Here is an 18,945-nt window from a genome sequence, read left to right on the forward strand (position 1 = left end):
ACATATTCACCAGATCTGCATACCAAGTCCTGCGTGGCCACGCAGGAGCTATCAAGATCACCGACGCCCTCTCCTGATTGATCCTGGCTACCAGCCTGGGGATGAGAGGAAACGGCGGGAACACATAAGCTAGTTTGAAGGTCCAAGGTGCTACTAGTGCATCCACTAGAGCCGCCTTGGGATCCCTGGATCTGGACCCGTAGCAAGGAACTTTGAAGTTCTGACGAGAGGCCATCAGATCCATGTCTGGAATGCCCCACAGCTGAGTGACTTGGGCAAAGATTTCCGGATGGAGTTCCCACTCCCCCGGATGTAATGTCTGACGACTCAGAAAATCCGCTTCCCAATTTTCCACTCCTGGGATGTGGATAGCAGACAGGTGGCAGGAGTGAGACTCCGCCCATAGAATGATTTTGGTCACTTCTTCCATCGCTAGGGAACTCCTTGTTCCCCCCTGATGGTTGATGTACGCAACAGTTGTCATGTTGTCTGATTGAAACCGTATGAACTTGGCCCTCGCTAGCTGAGGCCAAGCCTTGAGAGCATTGAATATCGCTCTCAGTTCCAGAATATTTATCGGTAGAAGAGATTCTTCCCGAGACCAAAGACCCTGAGCTTTCAGGGATCCCCAGACCGCGCCCCAGCCCATCAGACTGGCGTCGGTCGTGACAATGACCCACTCTGGTCTGCGGAATGTCATCCCTTGTGACAGGTTGTCCAGGGACAGCCACCAACGGAGTGAGTCTCTGGTCCTCTGATTTACTTGTATCTTCGGAGACAAGTCTGTATAGTCCCCATTCCACTGACTGAGCATGCACAGTTGTAATGGTCTTAGATGAATGCGCGCAAAAGGAACTATGTCCATTGCCGCTACCATCAACCCGATCACTTCCATGCACTGAGCTATGGAAGGAAGAGGAACGGAATGAAGTATCCGACAAGAGTCTAGAAGTTTTGTTTTTCTGGCCTCTGTCAGAAAAATCCTCATTTCTAAGGAGTCTATTATTGTTCCCAAGAAGGGAACCCTTGTTGACGGAGATAGAGAACTCTTTTCCACGTTCACTTTCCATCCGTGAGATCTGAGAAAGGCCAGGACAATGTCCGTGTGAGCCTTTGCTTGAGGAAGGGACGACGCTTGAATCAGAATGTCGTCCAAGTAAGGTACTACAGCAATGCCCCTTGGTCTTAGCACAGCTAGAAGGGACCCTAGTACCTTTGTGAAAATCCTTGGAGCAGTGGCTAATCCGAAAGGAAGCGCCACGAACTGGTAATGCTTGTCCAGGAATGCGAACCTTAGGAACCGATGATGTTCCTTGTGGATAGGAATATGTAGATACGCATCCTTTAAATCCACCGTGGTCATGAATTGACCTTCCTGGATGGAAGGAAGAATAGTTCGAATGGTTTCCATCTTGAACGAAGGAACCTTGAGAAACTTGTTTAAGATCTTGAGATCTAAGATTGGTCTGAACGTTCCTTCTTTTTTTTTTGTGGTCTGAAGACAACTGAGACCTGTGGAACCTCCCCCTTGGGGGAAGTCCCTTGAATTCCAGAAGATAACCTTGGGAGACTATTTCTAGCGCCCAAGGATCCAGAACATCTCTTGCCCAAGCCTGAGCGAAGAGAGAGAGTCTGCCCCCCACCAGATCCGGTCCCGGATCGGGGGCCAACATTTCATGCTGTCTTGGTAGCAGTGGCAGGTTTCTTGGCCTGCTTTCCCTGCTTTCCCTTGTTCCAGCCTTGCATTGGTCTCCAAGCTGGCTTGGCTTGAGAAGTATTACCCTCTTGCTTAGAGGACGTAGCACTTTGGGCTGGTCCGTTTCTACGAAAGGGACGAAAATTAGGTTTATTTTTTGCCTTGAAAGGCCGATCCTGAGGAAGGGCGTGGCCCTTACCCCCAGTGATATCAGAGATAATCTCTTTCAAGTCAGGGCCAAACAGCGTTTTCCCCTTGAAAGGAATGTTAAGTAGCTTGTTCTTGGAAGACGCATCAGCCGACCAAGATTTCAACCAAAGCGCTCTGCGCGCCACAATAGCAAACCCAGAATTCTTAGCCGCTAACCTAGCCAATTGCAAAGTGGCGTCTAGGGTGAAAGAATTAGCCAATTTGAGAGCATTGATTCTGTCCATAATCTCCTCATAAGGAGGAGAATCACTATCGACCGCCTTTATCAGCTCATCGAACCAGAAACATGCGGCTGTAGCGACAGGGACAATGCATGAAATTGGTTGTAGAAGGTAACCCTGCTGAACAAACATCTTTTTAAGCAAACCTTCTAATTTTTTATCCATAGGATCTTTGAAAGCACAACTATCCTCTATGGGTATAGTGGTGCGTTTGTTTAAAGTGGAAACCGCTCCCTCGACCTTGGGGACTGTCTGCCATAAGTCCTTTCTGGGGTCGACCATAGGAAACAATTTTTTAAATATGGGGGGAGGGACGAAAGGAATACCGGGCCTTTCCCATTCTTTATTAACAATGTCCGCCACCCGCTTGGGTATAGGAAAAGCTTCTGGGAGCCCCGGCACCTCTAGGAACTTGTCCATTTTACATAGTTTCTCTGGGATGACCAACTTGTCACAATCATCCAGAGTGGATAATACCTCCTTAAGCAGAATGCGGAGATGTTCCAACTTAAATTTAAATGTAATCACATCAGGTTCAGCTTGTTGAGAAATGTTCCCTGAATCAGTAATTTCTCCCTCAGACAAAACCTCCCTGGCCCCATCAGACTGGGTTAGGGGCCCTTCAGAAATATTATTATCAGCGTCGTCATGCTCTTCAGTATCTAAAACAGAGCAGTCGCGCTTACGCTGATAAGTGTTCATTTTGGCTAAAATGTTTTTGACAGAATTATCCATTACAGCCGTTAATTGTTGCATAGTAAGGAGTATTGGCGCGCTAGATGTACTAGGGGCCTCCTGAGTGGGCAAGACTCGTGTAGACGAAGGAGGGAATGATGCAGTACCATGCTTACTCCCCTCACTTGAGGAATCATCTTGGGCATCATTGTCATTGTCACATAAATCACATTTATTTAAATGAATAGGAATTCTGGCTTCCCCACATTCAGAACACAGTCTATCTGGTAGTTCAGACATGTTAAACAGGCATAAACTTGATAACAAAGTACAAAAAACGTTTTAAAATAAAACCGTTACTGTCACTTTAAATTTTAAACTGAACACACTTTATTACTGCAATTGCGAAAAAACATGAAGGAATTGTTCAAAATTCACCAAATTTTCACCACAGTGTCTTAAAGCCTTAAAAGTATTGCACACCCAATTTGGAAGCTTTAACCCTTAAAATAACGGAACCGGAGCCGTTTTGAACTTTAACCCCTTTACAGTCCCTGGTATCTGCTTTGCTGAGACCCAACCAAGCCCAAAGGGGAATACGATACCAAATGACGCCTTCAGAAAGTCTTTTCTAAGTATCAGAGCTCCTCTCACATGCGACTGCATGCCATGCCTCTCAAAAACAAGTGCGCAACACCGGCGCGAAAATGAGGCTCTGCCTATGCTTTGGGAAAGCCCCTAAAGAATAAGGTGTCTAAAACAGTGCCTGCCGATATTATTATATCAAAATACCCAGATAAAATGATTCCTCAAGGCTAAATATGTGTTTAATAATGAATCGATTTAGCCCAGAAAAAGTCTACAGTCTTAATAAGCCCTTGTGAAGCCCTTATTTACGATCGTAATAAACATGGCTTACCGGATCCCATAGGGAAAATGACAGCTTCCAGCATTACATCGTCTTGTTAGAATGTGTCATACCTCAAGCAGCAAGAGACTGCTCACTGTTCCCCCAACTGAAGTTAATTGCTCTCAACAGTCCTGTGTGGAACAGCCATGGATTTTAGTGACGGTTGCTAAAATCATTTTCCTCATACAAACAGAAATCTTCATCACTTTTCTGTTTCTGAGTAAATAGTACATACCAGCACTATTTCAAAATAACAAACTCTTGATTGAATAATAAAAACTACAGTTAAACACTAAAAAACTCTAAGCCATCTCCGTGGAGATGTTGCCTGTACAACGGCAAAGAGAATGACTGGGGTAGGCGGAGCCTAGGAGGGATCATGTGACCAGCTTTGCTGGGCTCTTTGCCATTTCCTGTTGGGGAAGAGAATATCCCACAAGTAAGGATGACGCCGTGGACCGGACACACCTATGTTGGAGAAAACTGTATCACAAAAGAAAATGTTTGGGTTTCATATCCCTTTAATGTTAAGCTCACAAAATAAAAATTAGAACATTAAAAATGCGTGCATTTTTTCTAATAGAGACAGAAAAGATTATAATGGAATATTTTCTTACCATGAACTCTTCGCAAACAGTATGGCAGATCATCTTTGCTATTTACAGCTTTGTAACAAGATGTTACATATCCAAAGTTGCTTGATTTGTGGATTCGATTGGGAGGTGGCAGTGGTTCCAGTGGAAAGAGGCTGTGGTAGCTATCAACTTCTGCTGGTACTGTCAAATGTTTAGAAATAAGTAATAACTCAAAGGCTCACATATTCAAATTATTAGAGCATACTTCATTGTATGCATATACAGTATTATATTGCAACTGTCTATAATATAATATTTTAGAGAAGATTTTATGCAATAAACTTATTATACATTTTATTATATTCCCCAAAAAGTGATACAATAAATATAGTGATAAAATATCTAGTCTGCAGCACATGGATATAGGAAAGGGTACAGTGTGGGAAGGCAGTTTTATAATCCATCAAACTTATGATAAAGCAAATTCTCAAATCTTTAAACTCCTCATATTCTTCAAATATTTGAGACATCATCATGCAATTAGTAACTTTACAGAGAATTCTGCCTCAGCCAGCAATATGGGAGAAGATCGCAGTCTCCTTCCCCAGTTTCAAAGTAAGTTTCTCAAAGATCTAGATAGGAAGGGGTACACCTAAGAAGACAAAATGTGGCAAAATTATCAAACTCCAAATGTAGCTTGATGCCCCTGTTTATGCGCAACCTTCAAGCTTGCAGGAAAAAGCAGTTATGAAGCAGTGGTCTAAAGACCGCTGCTCCATAACTGGTCCGCTGCCTCTGAGGCTGCAGTCTGCAATCCGCCCGATCCGATACGATCGGGCTGATTGACACCTCATGCTAGCGACCGATTGGCCGCAAATCTGTAGGGGACAGCATTGCACAAGCAGTTCACTAGATTCCAGATCTGACTGAAGAAAAGCCTCTGGGAGGTCTTACCCTGAAACCTTCAGAAATTATATCCAGAGCCCAAGAATCTGAAACATTTCCAAACCATGCCTCCTGAAAGAGACTTAAAAGGGATATAAAACCTATAAAAGCCTATAAAACGAAATGTATGCTTACCTGATAAATGTATTTATTTCTGGATATGGAGAGTCCACAACGTCATCAATTACTGTTGGGAATATCACTCCTGGCCAGCAGGAGGTGGCAAAGAGCACCACAGCAAAGCTGTTAAGTATCACTTCCCTTCCCACAAACCCCAGTCATTCGATTGAAGGTAAATGGAAAAAGGAATAATACAAAGGTGTAGAGGTGCCTGACGTTTAGTCAAAAATGACTGTCTTAATAAAAAGGGTGGGGACGTGGAATCACCATATCTGGAAATAAATTTATCAGGTAAGCATAAATTTTGTTCTCTTTCCTAAGATATGGTGAGTCCACAACGTCGTCATTAATTACTGTTGGGGACCAATACACAAGCTAGAGGACACAGATGACTAGGGAGGGAGAACAAGACAGGTAGACATAAACAGAAGGCACCACCTTCAAAAAGAAACTTTTCTTCCAAAAGAAACATACTTCACAGCCAGAAAGAAAGAGAAGTAACAGTTGCTTTCAGATCTTTACATATTCTAGAAAACCAAACAGGACAAAGAGAAAATCCTTAGTCGCCTGTAGATATAAATTTAGAACACGCACAACATCCAAATTGTGCAACAAACGTTCCTTATGAGAAGGATTAGGACAAAGTAGTAACAACAAATTCCTGATCAATATTACTATCTGAAACCACTTTTAGGAAGAAAACCCAACTTTGTACGAAGAACCGCCTTATCTGCATGTAAGATAAGGCGAATCACACTGCAAGCCGAGAGTTCTGAAACTCTCCGAGCAGAAGAGATAGTAAAAAGAAACAAACCTGTCCAAGATAAAAAAAAAATAGAATCTATGGAATGCAAAGACTCAAAACGGAGACTGGTGCAAAACCTGAAGAACAAGGTTAAGGCTCCTAGGAGGAGCAATAAACTAAAAAACACAGCCCTGATACAGACCAGGGCCTGACAAAATCTTGCACATCAACCACATCCACCAGACGCTTGAGTAACAAAAAAAGATAAGGCAGAAATATGACCCTTCAGAGTACTGACTGACTACTCCAGGCCTTTCTGGAGAAAGGACAAAATCCTAGGAATCCTGACCCACTCCAAGAGTAGCCCTTGGATTCACAAAAAAACAAAACAAATTATGCTTACCTGATAATTTCATTTCCTTTTGTATGAGGAGAGCCACGGCATTATTCCTTACTTGAGGGAATACTGAACCTGGCCACCAGGAGAAGGAAAAGACAACCCAGCCAAAGGTTTAAATAATCCCCCTACTTCCCTCATATCCCAGTCATTCTGCCAAGGGAACAAGGAAAAGTAGAAGAAACATCAGGGTATAAATGGTGCCAGAAGAGAAACAAATTTTGGTCCGCCCATTGGAGTTTACGAGCAGGGGCTGTGGACTCTCCTCATACAGAAGGAAATTAAATTATCAGGTAAGCATAATTTATGTTTACCTTGTCAATACGAGGAGAGTCCACGGCATCATTCCTTACTGTTGGGAAAACTATACCCAAGCTCTAGAGAACACTTAATAACGGGAGGGGTAAAGAAAAAGCAGACCCTAATTTGAGGGCACAACAGCCTGTAAAACCTTACTCCCAAAAGCTGCTTCAGCCAAATCAAAAAAGTTAAATTTGTAGAATTTTGAAAAAGTATGTAAGGAGGACCAGGTAGCTGCCTTACAAATCTAATCCAGGGGCCTGGTTCTTAAAGGCCCAAGAGGAAGCCACCGCAATCCTCTGAGGAGGTCTAAGTCCCGCTGACTCGTAAGCTAAGCATATACCACTCCTAAACCAAAAAGATAAGGTAGTTGAAGGGGCATTCAGATCCTTACGCTTCCCAGAGTAGATAACAAACAAGGACGAAGTTTGTCTAAAATCCTTAGTAGCCTGAAGGTAAAACTTCAAAGCTTGAACAACATCCAGATTATGAAGTAAACGTTCCTTTGAAGAAGAAGGATTAGGACACAAGGAAGGAACCACAATCTTCTGATTGATATTGCGATCAGACACCACCTTAGGAAGAAAACCCAAGGACAGCCTTATCTGTGTGCCAACGCAATAGCCAATAGAAAAAGAACCTTCCAGGACAACAATTTAAAGTCAACCGAATGCATAGGCTCAAACGAAACCAGTTGCAAAAACTTAACAAGATTCCAACTCCAAGGAGGAGCGTTCAATCTAAACACAGGTCTGATCCTGATCAGAGCTTTAATAAAGGATTGCACGTCAGGGAGCTCAGCGAGTCTCTTGTGCAGCAAAACAGAAAGGGCCGAAATCTGTCCCCGCAGGGAACTGGCAAAAAGGCCCTTCTCCAGACCCTCCTGAAGAAAGGAAAGAATCCTGGCAGCCTTGACCTTATGCCAGCCGAAACCCCGCTCTTTACACCAGAACAAGTAAGCTCTCCACAACTTATGGTAGATGCGATAAGTAACAGGCTTACGAGCCTGAATGAGAGCGTCAATGACCCTCTCACAGAAACCTCTCTTAGCTAAGACTAAGCGTTCAATCTCCATGCAGTCAGCCTCAGAAAATCTAGATTTTGATGAACAAAGGGACCCTGTTCCAGCAGATCCCAGCAACAATGTAACCTCCATGGAGGAGATGAGGACATCCCCATCAGGTCCGCAAACCACATCCTTCGCTGCCACGATGGAACAATCAGTATCACTGATGCTTGCTCCAGCTTGATGCGGGCCACTCCGGCCATCTCCGGCGTCCCCCATCTGTCGCAAATCTCCGCAAACACCTCAGGATGGAGAGACCATTCCCCCGGATGAAAGGATTGTCTGCAGGGGAAATCCGCTTCCCAGTTGTCCACACCCGGAATGTGGATCGCTGACAGCGAGCAGTTGTGGGCCTCCGCCCATTCCAGAATCCGAGATACTTCCCTCATTGCTAGGGAGTTCTTTGTTCCTCCCTGATGGTTTATGTAAGCCACCAAGGTTATGTTTTCTGATTGGAATCTGATAAACTGGGACAAACCCAGAAGAGGCCAAGCCTTTAGAGCATTGAAGATCACTCGAAGTTCCAAAATGTTGATCGGTAGGAGAGATTCCTCTCAAGTCCACAGGCCCTGAGCCATCCTGGCACCCCAAACAGCTCCCTATCCTGATAGACTTGCGTCCGTAGTCACAAACTCCCAGGATGGTCTCAAGAAGGATGTCCCTTGGGACAGGTGATCTGGAAAGAGCCACCAAGAGAGCAATTCTCTCGACCAGTTGTCCAGAGAAATCTGTTGAGACAGATCCGAATGATCGTCGTTCCACTGTCTCAGCATGCACAGCAGTAGAGGTCTGAGATGGAATCTGGCAAAAGGAATGATGTCCATGCTGGACACCATGAGACCAATCACCTCCATACACCGAGTCACAAAGGGCCTTAAGGAGGTCTGGAGGGCAAGACAAGCGGAAGTTAGCTTGTAATGTCTCTGGTCTATAAGGAATATCCTCATGGATATGGAGTCTATTATTGTATCCAGGAATTCCACCCTGGTACTGGGAACAAGAGAACTCTTCTAAGTTTATCTTCCATCCACGAGATTGAAGAAGAAATAGAAGAGCTTTCGAATGGTCTTCTAACCAGACGACAGGATGGTGCTTGAACCAGAATATCTTTCAAGTATGGCGCTACTGCTATACCTCTGGTTCTGGCCAAAGCAAGCAGAGCCCCTAGAACCTTCGTAAAAACTCTTAGAGCAGTAGCAAGACCAAACAGAAGTGCAATAAACTGGAAGTGCTGGTCCAGGAACGCAAACCTTAGGAACTTGAAGTGTTCCTTGAGTATAGAAACGTGAAGGTAAGCATCGTTCAGCTCTATTGTGGTCATGAACTGTCCTTCCTGAACTAAGGGAAGGATGGACCTCATTGTCTTCATCTTCAAAAAAGGGGGGACAGCTAGGAATTTGTTTTAACACTTTAGTTCCAGAATCGGGTGGAAAGTTCCCTCCTTTTGGTACCACAAAAATGTTTGAGTAGTATCCCAGACCTCTTTCTGCAAGAGGTACCGGTACAATGACTCCCAGGGAGGAGAGATCCCTCACGCACCCCAGAAAGGCTTCTAGTTTTTCTGGCCTTGAAGACAGGTTTGACAAGAGGAATCTGCCCCTTCATGCCGACTTTGTCTCGGCAGGCTTCTTATTTTCCTTGGACTTATTCCAGGACTGAGCCGGCTTCCAAGTCCCCTTGGATTGCTCTGGCTTTGCGGAGGGCTGCTGACATTGGGATTTATCCGAACGAAAGAAACAAAAATTAGGACCTTGTCCTTTAGGTTTGTTATTCATATCCTGCAGTAAAAAGGCACCTTTGCCTCCTGTAACCGTGTAGATAATGGAGTCCAGGCCTGGACCAAATAGAATCTTTCCCTTAAATGGGAGGGAAAGAAGTCTTGACTTTGAAGTCATGTCCGCAGACCAGGACTTCCGCGAATTAGCCACCCTTAAGGCCTTAATTATTTCCTGGATTACGTTGAGGTGACCCTCCACCTTGATTAACTCAGATAAGGAGTCGCACCAGTAGGTAGTCGCTCCAGCACCTGCAGCAACAGCCACTGCCGGTTGAAAGAAATATCCTGTATGTTGAAACATCTTTCTTAAAGGGACATTATACACTCATTTTTTTCTTTGCATAAATGTTTTGTAAATGATCTATTTATATAGCCCATAAAGTTTGTTTTTTTTAAAAAATGTATAGTTTTGCTTATTTTTAAATAACATTGCTCTGATTTTCAGACTCCTTACCAAGCTCCTAAGTTTTATGTGAATACTGCCAGCTACCTTCTCCAGCTTGCTCCTGTTTGTGTAAAGGGTCTTTTCATATGCAAAAGAAGGGGGAGGGGGGGAGGGTCTTATTTCCCACTTGCAGTGGGCTTTCCAGCTGCCTTTTCAACAGAGCTAAACGGACAGCTTCCAAGTAAGTTTTTAAACAGTTTTATACTGGATTTTTGTATCTGTGCATCTTATTCTTTATAGTAGTGTCTTTTACATGCAGTTATATAAAAATGAGTGTATACTGTCCCTTTAACAGAGTTTCTATCTTCTTATCCATGGGCTCTTTAAACGACGAACTATCTTCAAGCGGGATAGTAGTGCGTTTAGCAATCGTGGAGATAGCCCCATCCACCTTGGGGATGGAACCCCACAACTCCAAATGAGAGTCCGGAACCGGGAATATTTTTTTTTAAAGGAAGAAGGGGAAAATGAAGAACCAATTCGTTCCCATTCATTCTTAATAATGTTTGCCATCTTTACGGGAACCGGGAAAGTCTGTGGTACAACCCTGTACTCGTAGACCTCATCTAATTTAGAAATCAAAGGTTTCTCAGACAATTTAGGCTCTGGGACCTCTGAAGTAGCCAAAACTTCCTTTAGCTAAAAGCGTAAATGTTCAATCTGCTGGAGGCTTAGAGGCAGCAGATTCCGACCCAGAAAGAGCATCCTCTGAAGTATCAGATGTCTTCATCAGCGGATAATCTTGTATCAGATAAATCCAATTAGCTAGTTGATGACCCCTGGGAAGGATAGCAATATTTGACCTTTCGCTTGCGCTTAACAGGGTGAGGTTAATCACTAAAGGCCGCAGATACTGCCGTTTGTAACTGCTCAGTAAAGTCCGGCGGTAAAAGGGCCCCTCCAGGTGGAGGCTTAGGAGTGCTATGGGAAGCTGCATGTGTATTAGGAGATGACTGCAAGGTGCACACCTCACGGGACGGAGACTCCTCATTGGTGAATGGCTCAGTGGTACTAAACATTAACTTTCTTTGACATGATTACATTATCAAGGCATGTGGAACATTATCATCAGGCGGGTATACCAAAGTATCCTCAAAATATAGAAAGGTATTAGACTTATGTAAAGAGGGAGTAACCCACTAACGTATCAGAATCCTCCATAGCTTGCGCTTATAAAGCAGACTATTGAGTAATAAGATAAAATGGCACCTTTATACCCCCCCCAATTGCAGGGGCACTCACCCCCTCCTATGGCCAAGGCCAAAACCGAAAAATCGATTCTTCTCTGATAAACCGCACGGTCAGGAAAGAGGAAACAGTGTGACCACACCCGGTCACGTGGTGCGCAATGCAGGACCGCCCCTGCTATAGGAAAAAGCACGCCAAGCCCTTTCAGCCTGCGCAGCTGGCAAAAACGAAAGTGAAAACCTGTACGTTCCAACATCTGCCTGAGCCTCATCTCACACATGACGTAGCATAATCATAATAAAAATAAATTACGTGATTAATCCCCCCGTTCAATAATCCCCCTCCAGAGATATTAAACCTTAATTCCATACAGATAAAAGGAGCCACGCTGTGACCCTGTCTTCTTGCATTATCATATGTGTATAAAAAAATTAAACAATCTTACTGGAATCTATGCCGTGGAACAGGAACACGGCCTCTCAAGTTTGACAGTCTTGTAGCATCGGTCCTGACATGGAATTGAGTAATGGGAACAGGGCAGCAGGCAGTGAAACTTGTCAACACTGATTGCTTACACATCTGGATGGATTAAAAAAAAAAAAAAAACTCTCCCCTGCACCTCCAGACCCTAACTTTCGTCAATGCTCTCACTGTGAGGCTGACAAGACTACTTAAAACTCCAGTCCCAAGGAACTACTCCATATCTTCTGACACTTCTGTCAGCCTCCTGTGATAAAAGGCAAAGAATGACTGGGATATGAGGGAAGTAGGGGGAGTATTTGAGCCTTTGGCTGGGGTGTCTTTGCCTCCTCCTGGTGGCCAGGTTCAGTATTTCCAACAGTAAGGAATAATGCTGTGGACTCTCCTAATATTAAGAAGGAAAGGTAATTACGCCATATATTCTGGTAATCAGACTAGTAACAGGCTTGTGAGCTTGAATCATGGTCTCAAGGACAGAGTCCAAAAAAACACGCTTATACAGAACTAAGCGTTCAATCTCCAAGCAATTGGCTTCAGAGAAACTAGATTTGGATGAAGGAATGGACTCAGAGTTAGAAGGGCCTTCCTCAGAGGCAAACCTCCAAGGTGAAAGAGAAGACATCTTCACTAGGTCTGCATACCAAGTCCTGCGAGGCCACACAGGGGCTATTAGAATTACTGATGCACTCTCCTGTTTGATACGAGCAATGACTCATGGAAGGAGAGCAAATGGAGGAAACAAGTATGCTAGACTGAAATCCCAAGAAACCGCCAGAGCAGCTATCAGGGCGGCCTGCGGGTCTCTTGACCTTGAACCGTACCTTGGAAGCGTGACGTTCTGAATAAAACTCCATCAGATCCAACTCCGGTACCCCCCATTTGAGGGTTAAACTGGAGAACACCTCCAGATGGAGAGCCCACTCCCCAGAATGAAAAGTCTGCATGTTCAGAATATCCGCCTCCCAGTTGTCCACTTCTGGAATGTGGATGGCAGATAGACAGCAATTGTGAGCTTCCGCCCACTGAACAATGCGAGCCACCTTCTTCATGGCTAAGGAACTCCGAGTTCGTCCCTGGTGGTTTATGTAAACCACTGAGGTGATATTGTCCGACTGGAACCTGATAGACCGGGCTAAGGACAACTGAGGCCAAGCCATCAGAGCATTGTAAATCGCTTTCAACTCCAAGTTATTTATGGGAAGAGCAGACTCCTTCAGAGACCATAGTCCTTGCGTCATTAACGAGTCTCAGACTGCTCCCGAGACCATAGTCCTTGCACCATTAACGAGACCCAGACTGCTCCCCAGCCCAGGCTGGCGTCCGTGGTCACAATCACCCAGGAAGGTCTCCTGAAGCACGTGCCCTGAGAAAGATGCTCCTGAGAAATCCACTATGGAAGAGAGGGTCTCTAGTTGACTGATCTAGATCTATCCTCAGACAGATCCGAATGGTCCCGTTCAGCTATCTGAGCATGCATAACTGCAGAGCTCTCAAATGGAATCGAGCAAAGGGAATCTCGTCCATGGAAGCAACCATCAGACCAATTACCTCCATACATTGAGCCACTGATGGCCGAATAGTAGACTGCAGAGTGAGGCAATAGAAAATAATTTTCTGACCTCCGTTAGGGACCATAATAGATTCCCTATCTATGAAAATGTTTCCAAGAAAACTACCGTTTTAGCTAGAACAAGGGAACTCTTTTCCAGATCCACCATCTGTGGAAACCTAGAAAAGACAACAAGATCTCTGTATAAGAGCTTGCTGATTAAAAATATGGGGCCTGAAACAAAATGTCGACCAGGACAGGCGGCACCGTAATTTCCTTACAACTGAAAAAGTTTCCAGAAATCTCAGGAACTAGAAGATATGCGTCCATCAGGTCTATGGTCATCATAAACTGACCCTTTTGGACCAAAGGAAGAAAAGAACCAATGGTTCCAGTTAGGACGGTACCCTGAGAAAAACTTGTTGCCACACACACACACACATATATATATATAAATGTGGCAACAAGTATATATGTGCAACACAGTATATGTTAAAACACTATACCAGAAAGTGCTAGCAGAACAATCTACAAGCATTTGTAGATACGATCTCCAAGCAATCTGATAAATGTATATACGGGTAATAAGCTCACCCAGTGAGTTCCGGAGCATCCAAACTCACATAGCTGCAGTAAAGATATTAATGTCCGAGTCCTCTACCCAATAGTTAAAATTAGCCACAACGCCCTACGGGCTAGCATAGCCAAGCCAGATATCTTGGCATAACTTGTATTGTAGTATCAGAAATAAAAGAATTGGCTATTAAGAGATGTAATTCTATCCTGGATCTCCACCAAGGCGTTTCTACCAAAAATAATCAGAGAAGGCATCACACCCAAGGATACCGCATTCAATACAGTAACAGTACAAAATAAGCCTTCAGCATGTCCATTGACCCTAAAAAGAGCAGCTATCCTCTACAGCAGAGCTTTCCAAACTTTTCATGTTGGTGACACACTTTTTAGACCTACATCATTTTGCGACACAGTAATTCAGTTGTACTAGCAAACAGGAGGTTAAACTAACTTGTTTTAAGAGATACGGACACAAACATAAATTATATAATAACAGTAACAGTATGTATGTGCAAAAATTAAAAAATAACTACACCAATACCTACTTATTATTTTAATGGGATGTACGAGGTTGATGGGATGAACACAATTTCTGAATATTTGGTGGAATTTTAAATACACTCGCATTTCATCATTAAGCATTTTTAAGCTTCCACTTCCTATCCATATATTAAGAGCAGGAGCAGCAATACACTACTGGGAGCTAGCTGCAAAAAAACCCCACTGACTTCTGCTCAGCATTTAAGCTGCCGCCCTCGGTGAGTCTGATTGACTACTGCCCGCGCTGCAAACACACTACTGTCGCACTCACTGACTACACATGCAATCACAAGCCAATTAAGGAGAGTACACGTGCAGTCAGAAGCCAATGTGCTGCCAAAGCCGCCAATTGGAATAGTTTCAGTTCCCACTGAGCTTGGCAAAAGGATAAGATGATCTGTGACCCCCTAGGTATCACTCACGTGTCAACCATGTGATATGCATAGCAAGCAGGCGGAAAGTCAGAAACCCCCCCCCCAAAAAAATTTAATTTAAAAAAAATTGTGCTGAAGCAGGGACACACCTACACACTGCTGCCGACACACTAGTGTGTCCCGACACACAGTTTGGAAAGCACTGCTCTACAGGGATCTTGGTTCTCTTAGCCAGAGTAGAAATGTCCCTTCTACTTTAGACACCGAGCATCATGACATTTACTGAAGACAGCGTCAGGAAACATCCTTTTAAAGACAGGGAAAAAGTAATCCCCGACTTCTCCCAATTATGTGAAAAAATCTGTACGGTCTGGAACCGGAAATACTCCCACAGTGGAAGGAACATCATAGTATTTATTAAGGTTACCAGATTCCTTAGGGTTGACAATGACAGGCGTATCAGAAACGTCCAAAGTAGCCAAAACCTCCTATAACTATACACAAAGGTATTCAATCTTAAATCTGAAGGTTAATACTTCAGCATTAGATGAAGGAATTAGACTGTCTCAATCTGAGGTTTCACCCTCAGAGGCTACCGACGTATCCTCCACCTCAGACTTATGAGGAAGGGAAAACCGTGCAGCAGTAAGTAGGACAGAAACCTTACTATCTGAATAACTTCCTTCCTCTTGCATATTTTCTATAACATAGGAAAACAGATAATGCCGCAGAAGATATCTGTGCAACAGATTCTGCATGCAAATAAAGTTCTCCAGTAGACGGAGAGGAAAAACAATTTATGTAAGAATTTACCTGATAAATTAATTTCTTTCATATTGGCAAGAGTCCATGAGCTAGTGACGTATGGGATATACATTCCTACCAGGAGAGGCAAAGTTTCCCAAACCTCAAAACGCATATAAATACACCCCCCACCACAACCAAAATTCAGTTTAACGAATAGCCAAGAAGTGGGGTGATAAGAAAGGAGCGAAAGTATCAACAAGGAATTTGAATAATTGTGCTTTATACAAAAAAAATCATAACCACCATAAAAAGGGTGGGTCTCATGGACTCTTGCCAATATGAAAGGGTAAAGGTAAATTCTTACATAATGTTTTCTTTCATGTAATTGGCAAGAGTCCATGAGCTAGTGACGTATGGGATAGCAAATACCCAAGATGTGGCACTCCACACAAGAGTCACTAGAAAGGGAGGGAAAAAAATAAAGACAGCCAATTCCATTGAAAAATTAATCCACAACCCAAATCAAAAGTTTTAATCTTATATTGAAAAAAAACTGAAATTATAAGCAGAAGAATCAAACTGAAACAGCTGCCTGAAGTACTTTTCTACCAAAAACTGCTTCTGAAGAAGAAAAAACATCAAAATGGTAGAATTTAGTAAAAGTATGCAAAAATTGCTGCTTTGCAAATTTGATCACCAGAAGCTTCATTCCTAAAAGTCCAGGAAGTAGAAACTGACCTAGTAGAATGACCCGTAATCCTCTGAGGCGGGGAATTACCCGACTCCAAATAAGCATGATGAATCAAATGCTTTAACCAAGATGCCAAAGAAATGGCAGAAGCCTTCTGACCTTTCCTAGAACCAGAAAAGATAACAAATCGACTAGAAGTCTTTCTGAAATCTTAAGTAGCTTCAACATAATATTTCAAAGTTCTTACCACATCCAAAGAATATAAAGATCTCTCCAGAGAATTCTTAGGATTAGGACACAATGAAGGGACAACAATTTCTCTACTAATGTTGTTGGAATTCACAACCTTAGGTAAAAATGTAAATGAAGTCCCCAAGACCGCCTTATCCTGATGAAAAATCAGAAAAGGAGACTCACAAGAAAGAGCAGATAATTCAGAAACTCTTCTAGCAGAAGAGATGGCCAAAAGGAACAATACTTTCCAAGAAAGTAGTTTAATGTCCAGAGAATGCATAGGCTCAAACGGAGGAGCCTGTAAAGCTTTCAAAAACAAATTAAGACTCCAAGGAGGAGAGATTGATTTAATGACAGGCTTAATAAGAACCAAAGCCTGTACAAAACAATGAATATCAGGAAGATTAGCAATTTTTCTGTGAACTTGCAGACAAACCCTTATCTAAACCATCCTGAAGAGACTGTAAAATTCTAGGAATTCTAAAAGAATGCCAAGAGAATTTATGAGAACACCATGAAATGTAAGTCTTTCAAACTCGATAATAAATCTTTCTAGACACAGATTTACGAGCCTGCAACATAGTATTAATCACTGAGTCAGAGAAACCTCTATGACTAAGCACTAAGCGTTCAATCTCCATACCTTCAAATTTAATAATTTGAGATCCTGATGGAAAAAAGGGCCTTGAGACAGAAGGTCTGGCCTTAACGGAAGTGGCCAAGGTTGGCAACTGGACATCCGAACAAGATCCGCATACCAAAACCTGTGTGGCCATGCTGGAGCCACCGGCAGTACAAACGAATGCTCCATTATGATTTTGGAAATCACTCTTGGAAGAAGAACTAGAGGCGGAAAGATATAAGCAGGTTGATAACTCCAAGGAAGTGTCAACGCATCCACTGCTTCCGCCTGAGGATCCCTGGACCTGGACAGATACCTGGGAAGTTTCCTGTTTAGATGAGAAGCCATCAGATCTATTTCTGGAAGCCCCCACATCTAAACAATCTGAAAAAACACATCTGGGTGAAGAGACCACTCTACCGGATGTAAAGTCTGGCGACTGAGATAATCCGCTTAGCTTTGGTAGAACCGACATCAGGCAGCAGGATTCCAATAGTGGATTCTGAAACAGGATCAGATTGAGACATCTTGCAATATGTAAGAGAAAAAATAACATATAAAGCAAAATTATCAATTTCCTTATATGACTGTTTCAGGAATGGGAAAAAATGCAAACAGAATAAGCCTCTGGAAACCAGAAGCAAAAATACATGAAGACTTAAATAATGACAAAAGTCTGGCGTCAAGTATGACGCCCACAACTGACAAAATATTTTTGGCGCCAAAAACGTCTGCAACAAACACGAGCGTCATAGATGACGCAACTACGTGAAAATTCTCGGCACCAACTAAGAGACCGGAAATGAAGAAAATACGTCAACAAACTTAATTCTCCCGCCAAAAAAGTCTTGCGCCAAGAATGATGCAATAAATTATAGCATTTTGCGCACCCGCGAGCCTAACAGCCCGCAATTTAGAAGAAAGCCAATTTGAAAATTTCAGGTAAGAATTTTTTTTTTTTTTTTTTTTTTTATATGTGCATTTCCCAAAATGAAACTGACAGTCTGCAAAAAGGAAATATACTGATAAACCTGAATCATGGCAAATATAAGTACAAACATTATATTTAGAACTTTACATTTAAAGTACCAAACCATAGCTGAGAGTGTCTTAATAAAGGAAAACATAGTTACCAAAAGACACTCATCTACATTAAGTAGATAGCCAAACCAGTACTGAAACGAGAATCAGCAGAGATAATGGTATATAAGAGTATATCGTCGATCTGAAAAGGGAGGTAGGAGATGAATCTCTATGACCGATAACAGAGAACCTATGAAATAGATCCCCGTTAGGGTGACCATTGCATTCAATAGGTAATACTCCCTTCACATCCCTCTGTCATTCACTGCACTCTGAGAGGAACCGGGCTTCAGCATGCTGAGAAGCGCATATCGACGTAGAAATCTAGCACAAACTTACTTCACCACCTCCATAGGAGGCAAAGTTTGTAAAACTGAATTTTGGGTGTGGTGGGGGGTGTATTTATAGGCATTTTGAGGTTTGGGAAACTTTGCCCCTCCTGGTAGGATTGTATATCCTATACGTCACTAGCTCATGGACTCTGGCCAATTACATGAAAGAAAGCAGGGCCCTATATGTGTAGCCATTAAGGTTTGGGACATTTGAGGAGAAAGCTGTGGCAATGCCTAATCAGCTTCATCCTGAGACATGAGTCTTAGAAAACAAAATTTATTCAGAAGGATCAAGTCAGTTATAAGCAGGTGACATAAATGAAGATCATGCAGCAATAGCTGGATTCAAACTCGCAATCTCTGACATGTAGGGCAGCTCAGAAACTCACTAGACTACAGCAGCTGGCTTTCTATAGCAGCACAAATTATGATGCAAGGCATAACAAT

The 18,945-nt window shown here is 43.0% G+C and overlaps 1 protein-coding gene across 2 annotated transcripts in view; it reads right to left on the minus strand.

Moving 5' to 3' along the window:
- PAN3 (poly(A) specific ribonuclease subunit PAN3) overlaps window positions 1–18,945 on the minus strand; it is a 339,245-nt gene that overhangs the window by 179,504 nt on the left and 140,796 nt on the right. For both annotated transcript variants that reach the window (XM_053708481.1, XM_053708482.1), the window contains exon 10: window positions 4,330–4,488. In XM_053708481.1, the coding sequence (XP_053564456.1) occupies window positions 4,330–4,488 (159 nt within the window). The remainder of the gene's footprint in view (window positions 1–4,329; window positions 4,489–18,945) is intronic.

The sequence above is a fragment of the Bombina bombina genome, chromosome 3 (genome assembly GCF_027579735.1).
Source record: "Bombina bombina isolate aBomBom1 chromosome 3, aBomBom1.pri, whole genome shotgun sequence".
NCBI lineage: Eukaryota > Metazoa > Chordata > Amphibia > Anura > Bombinatoridae > Bombina > Bombina bombina.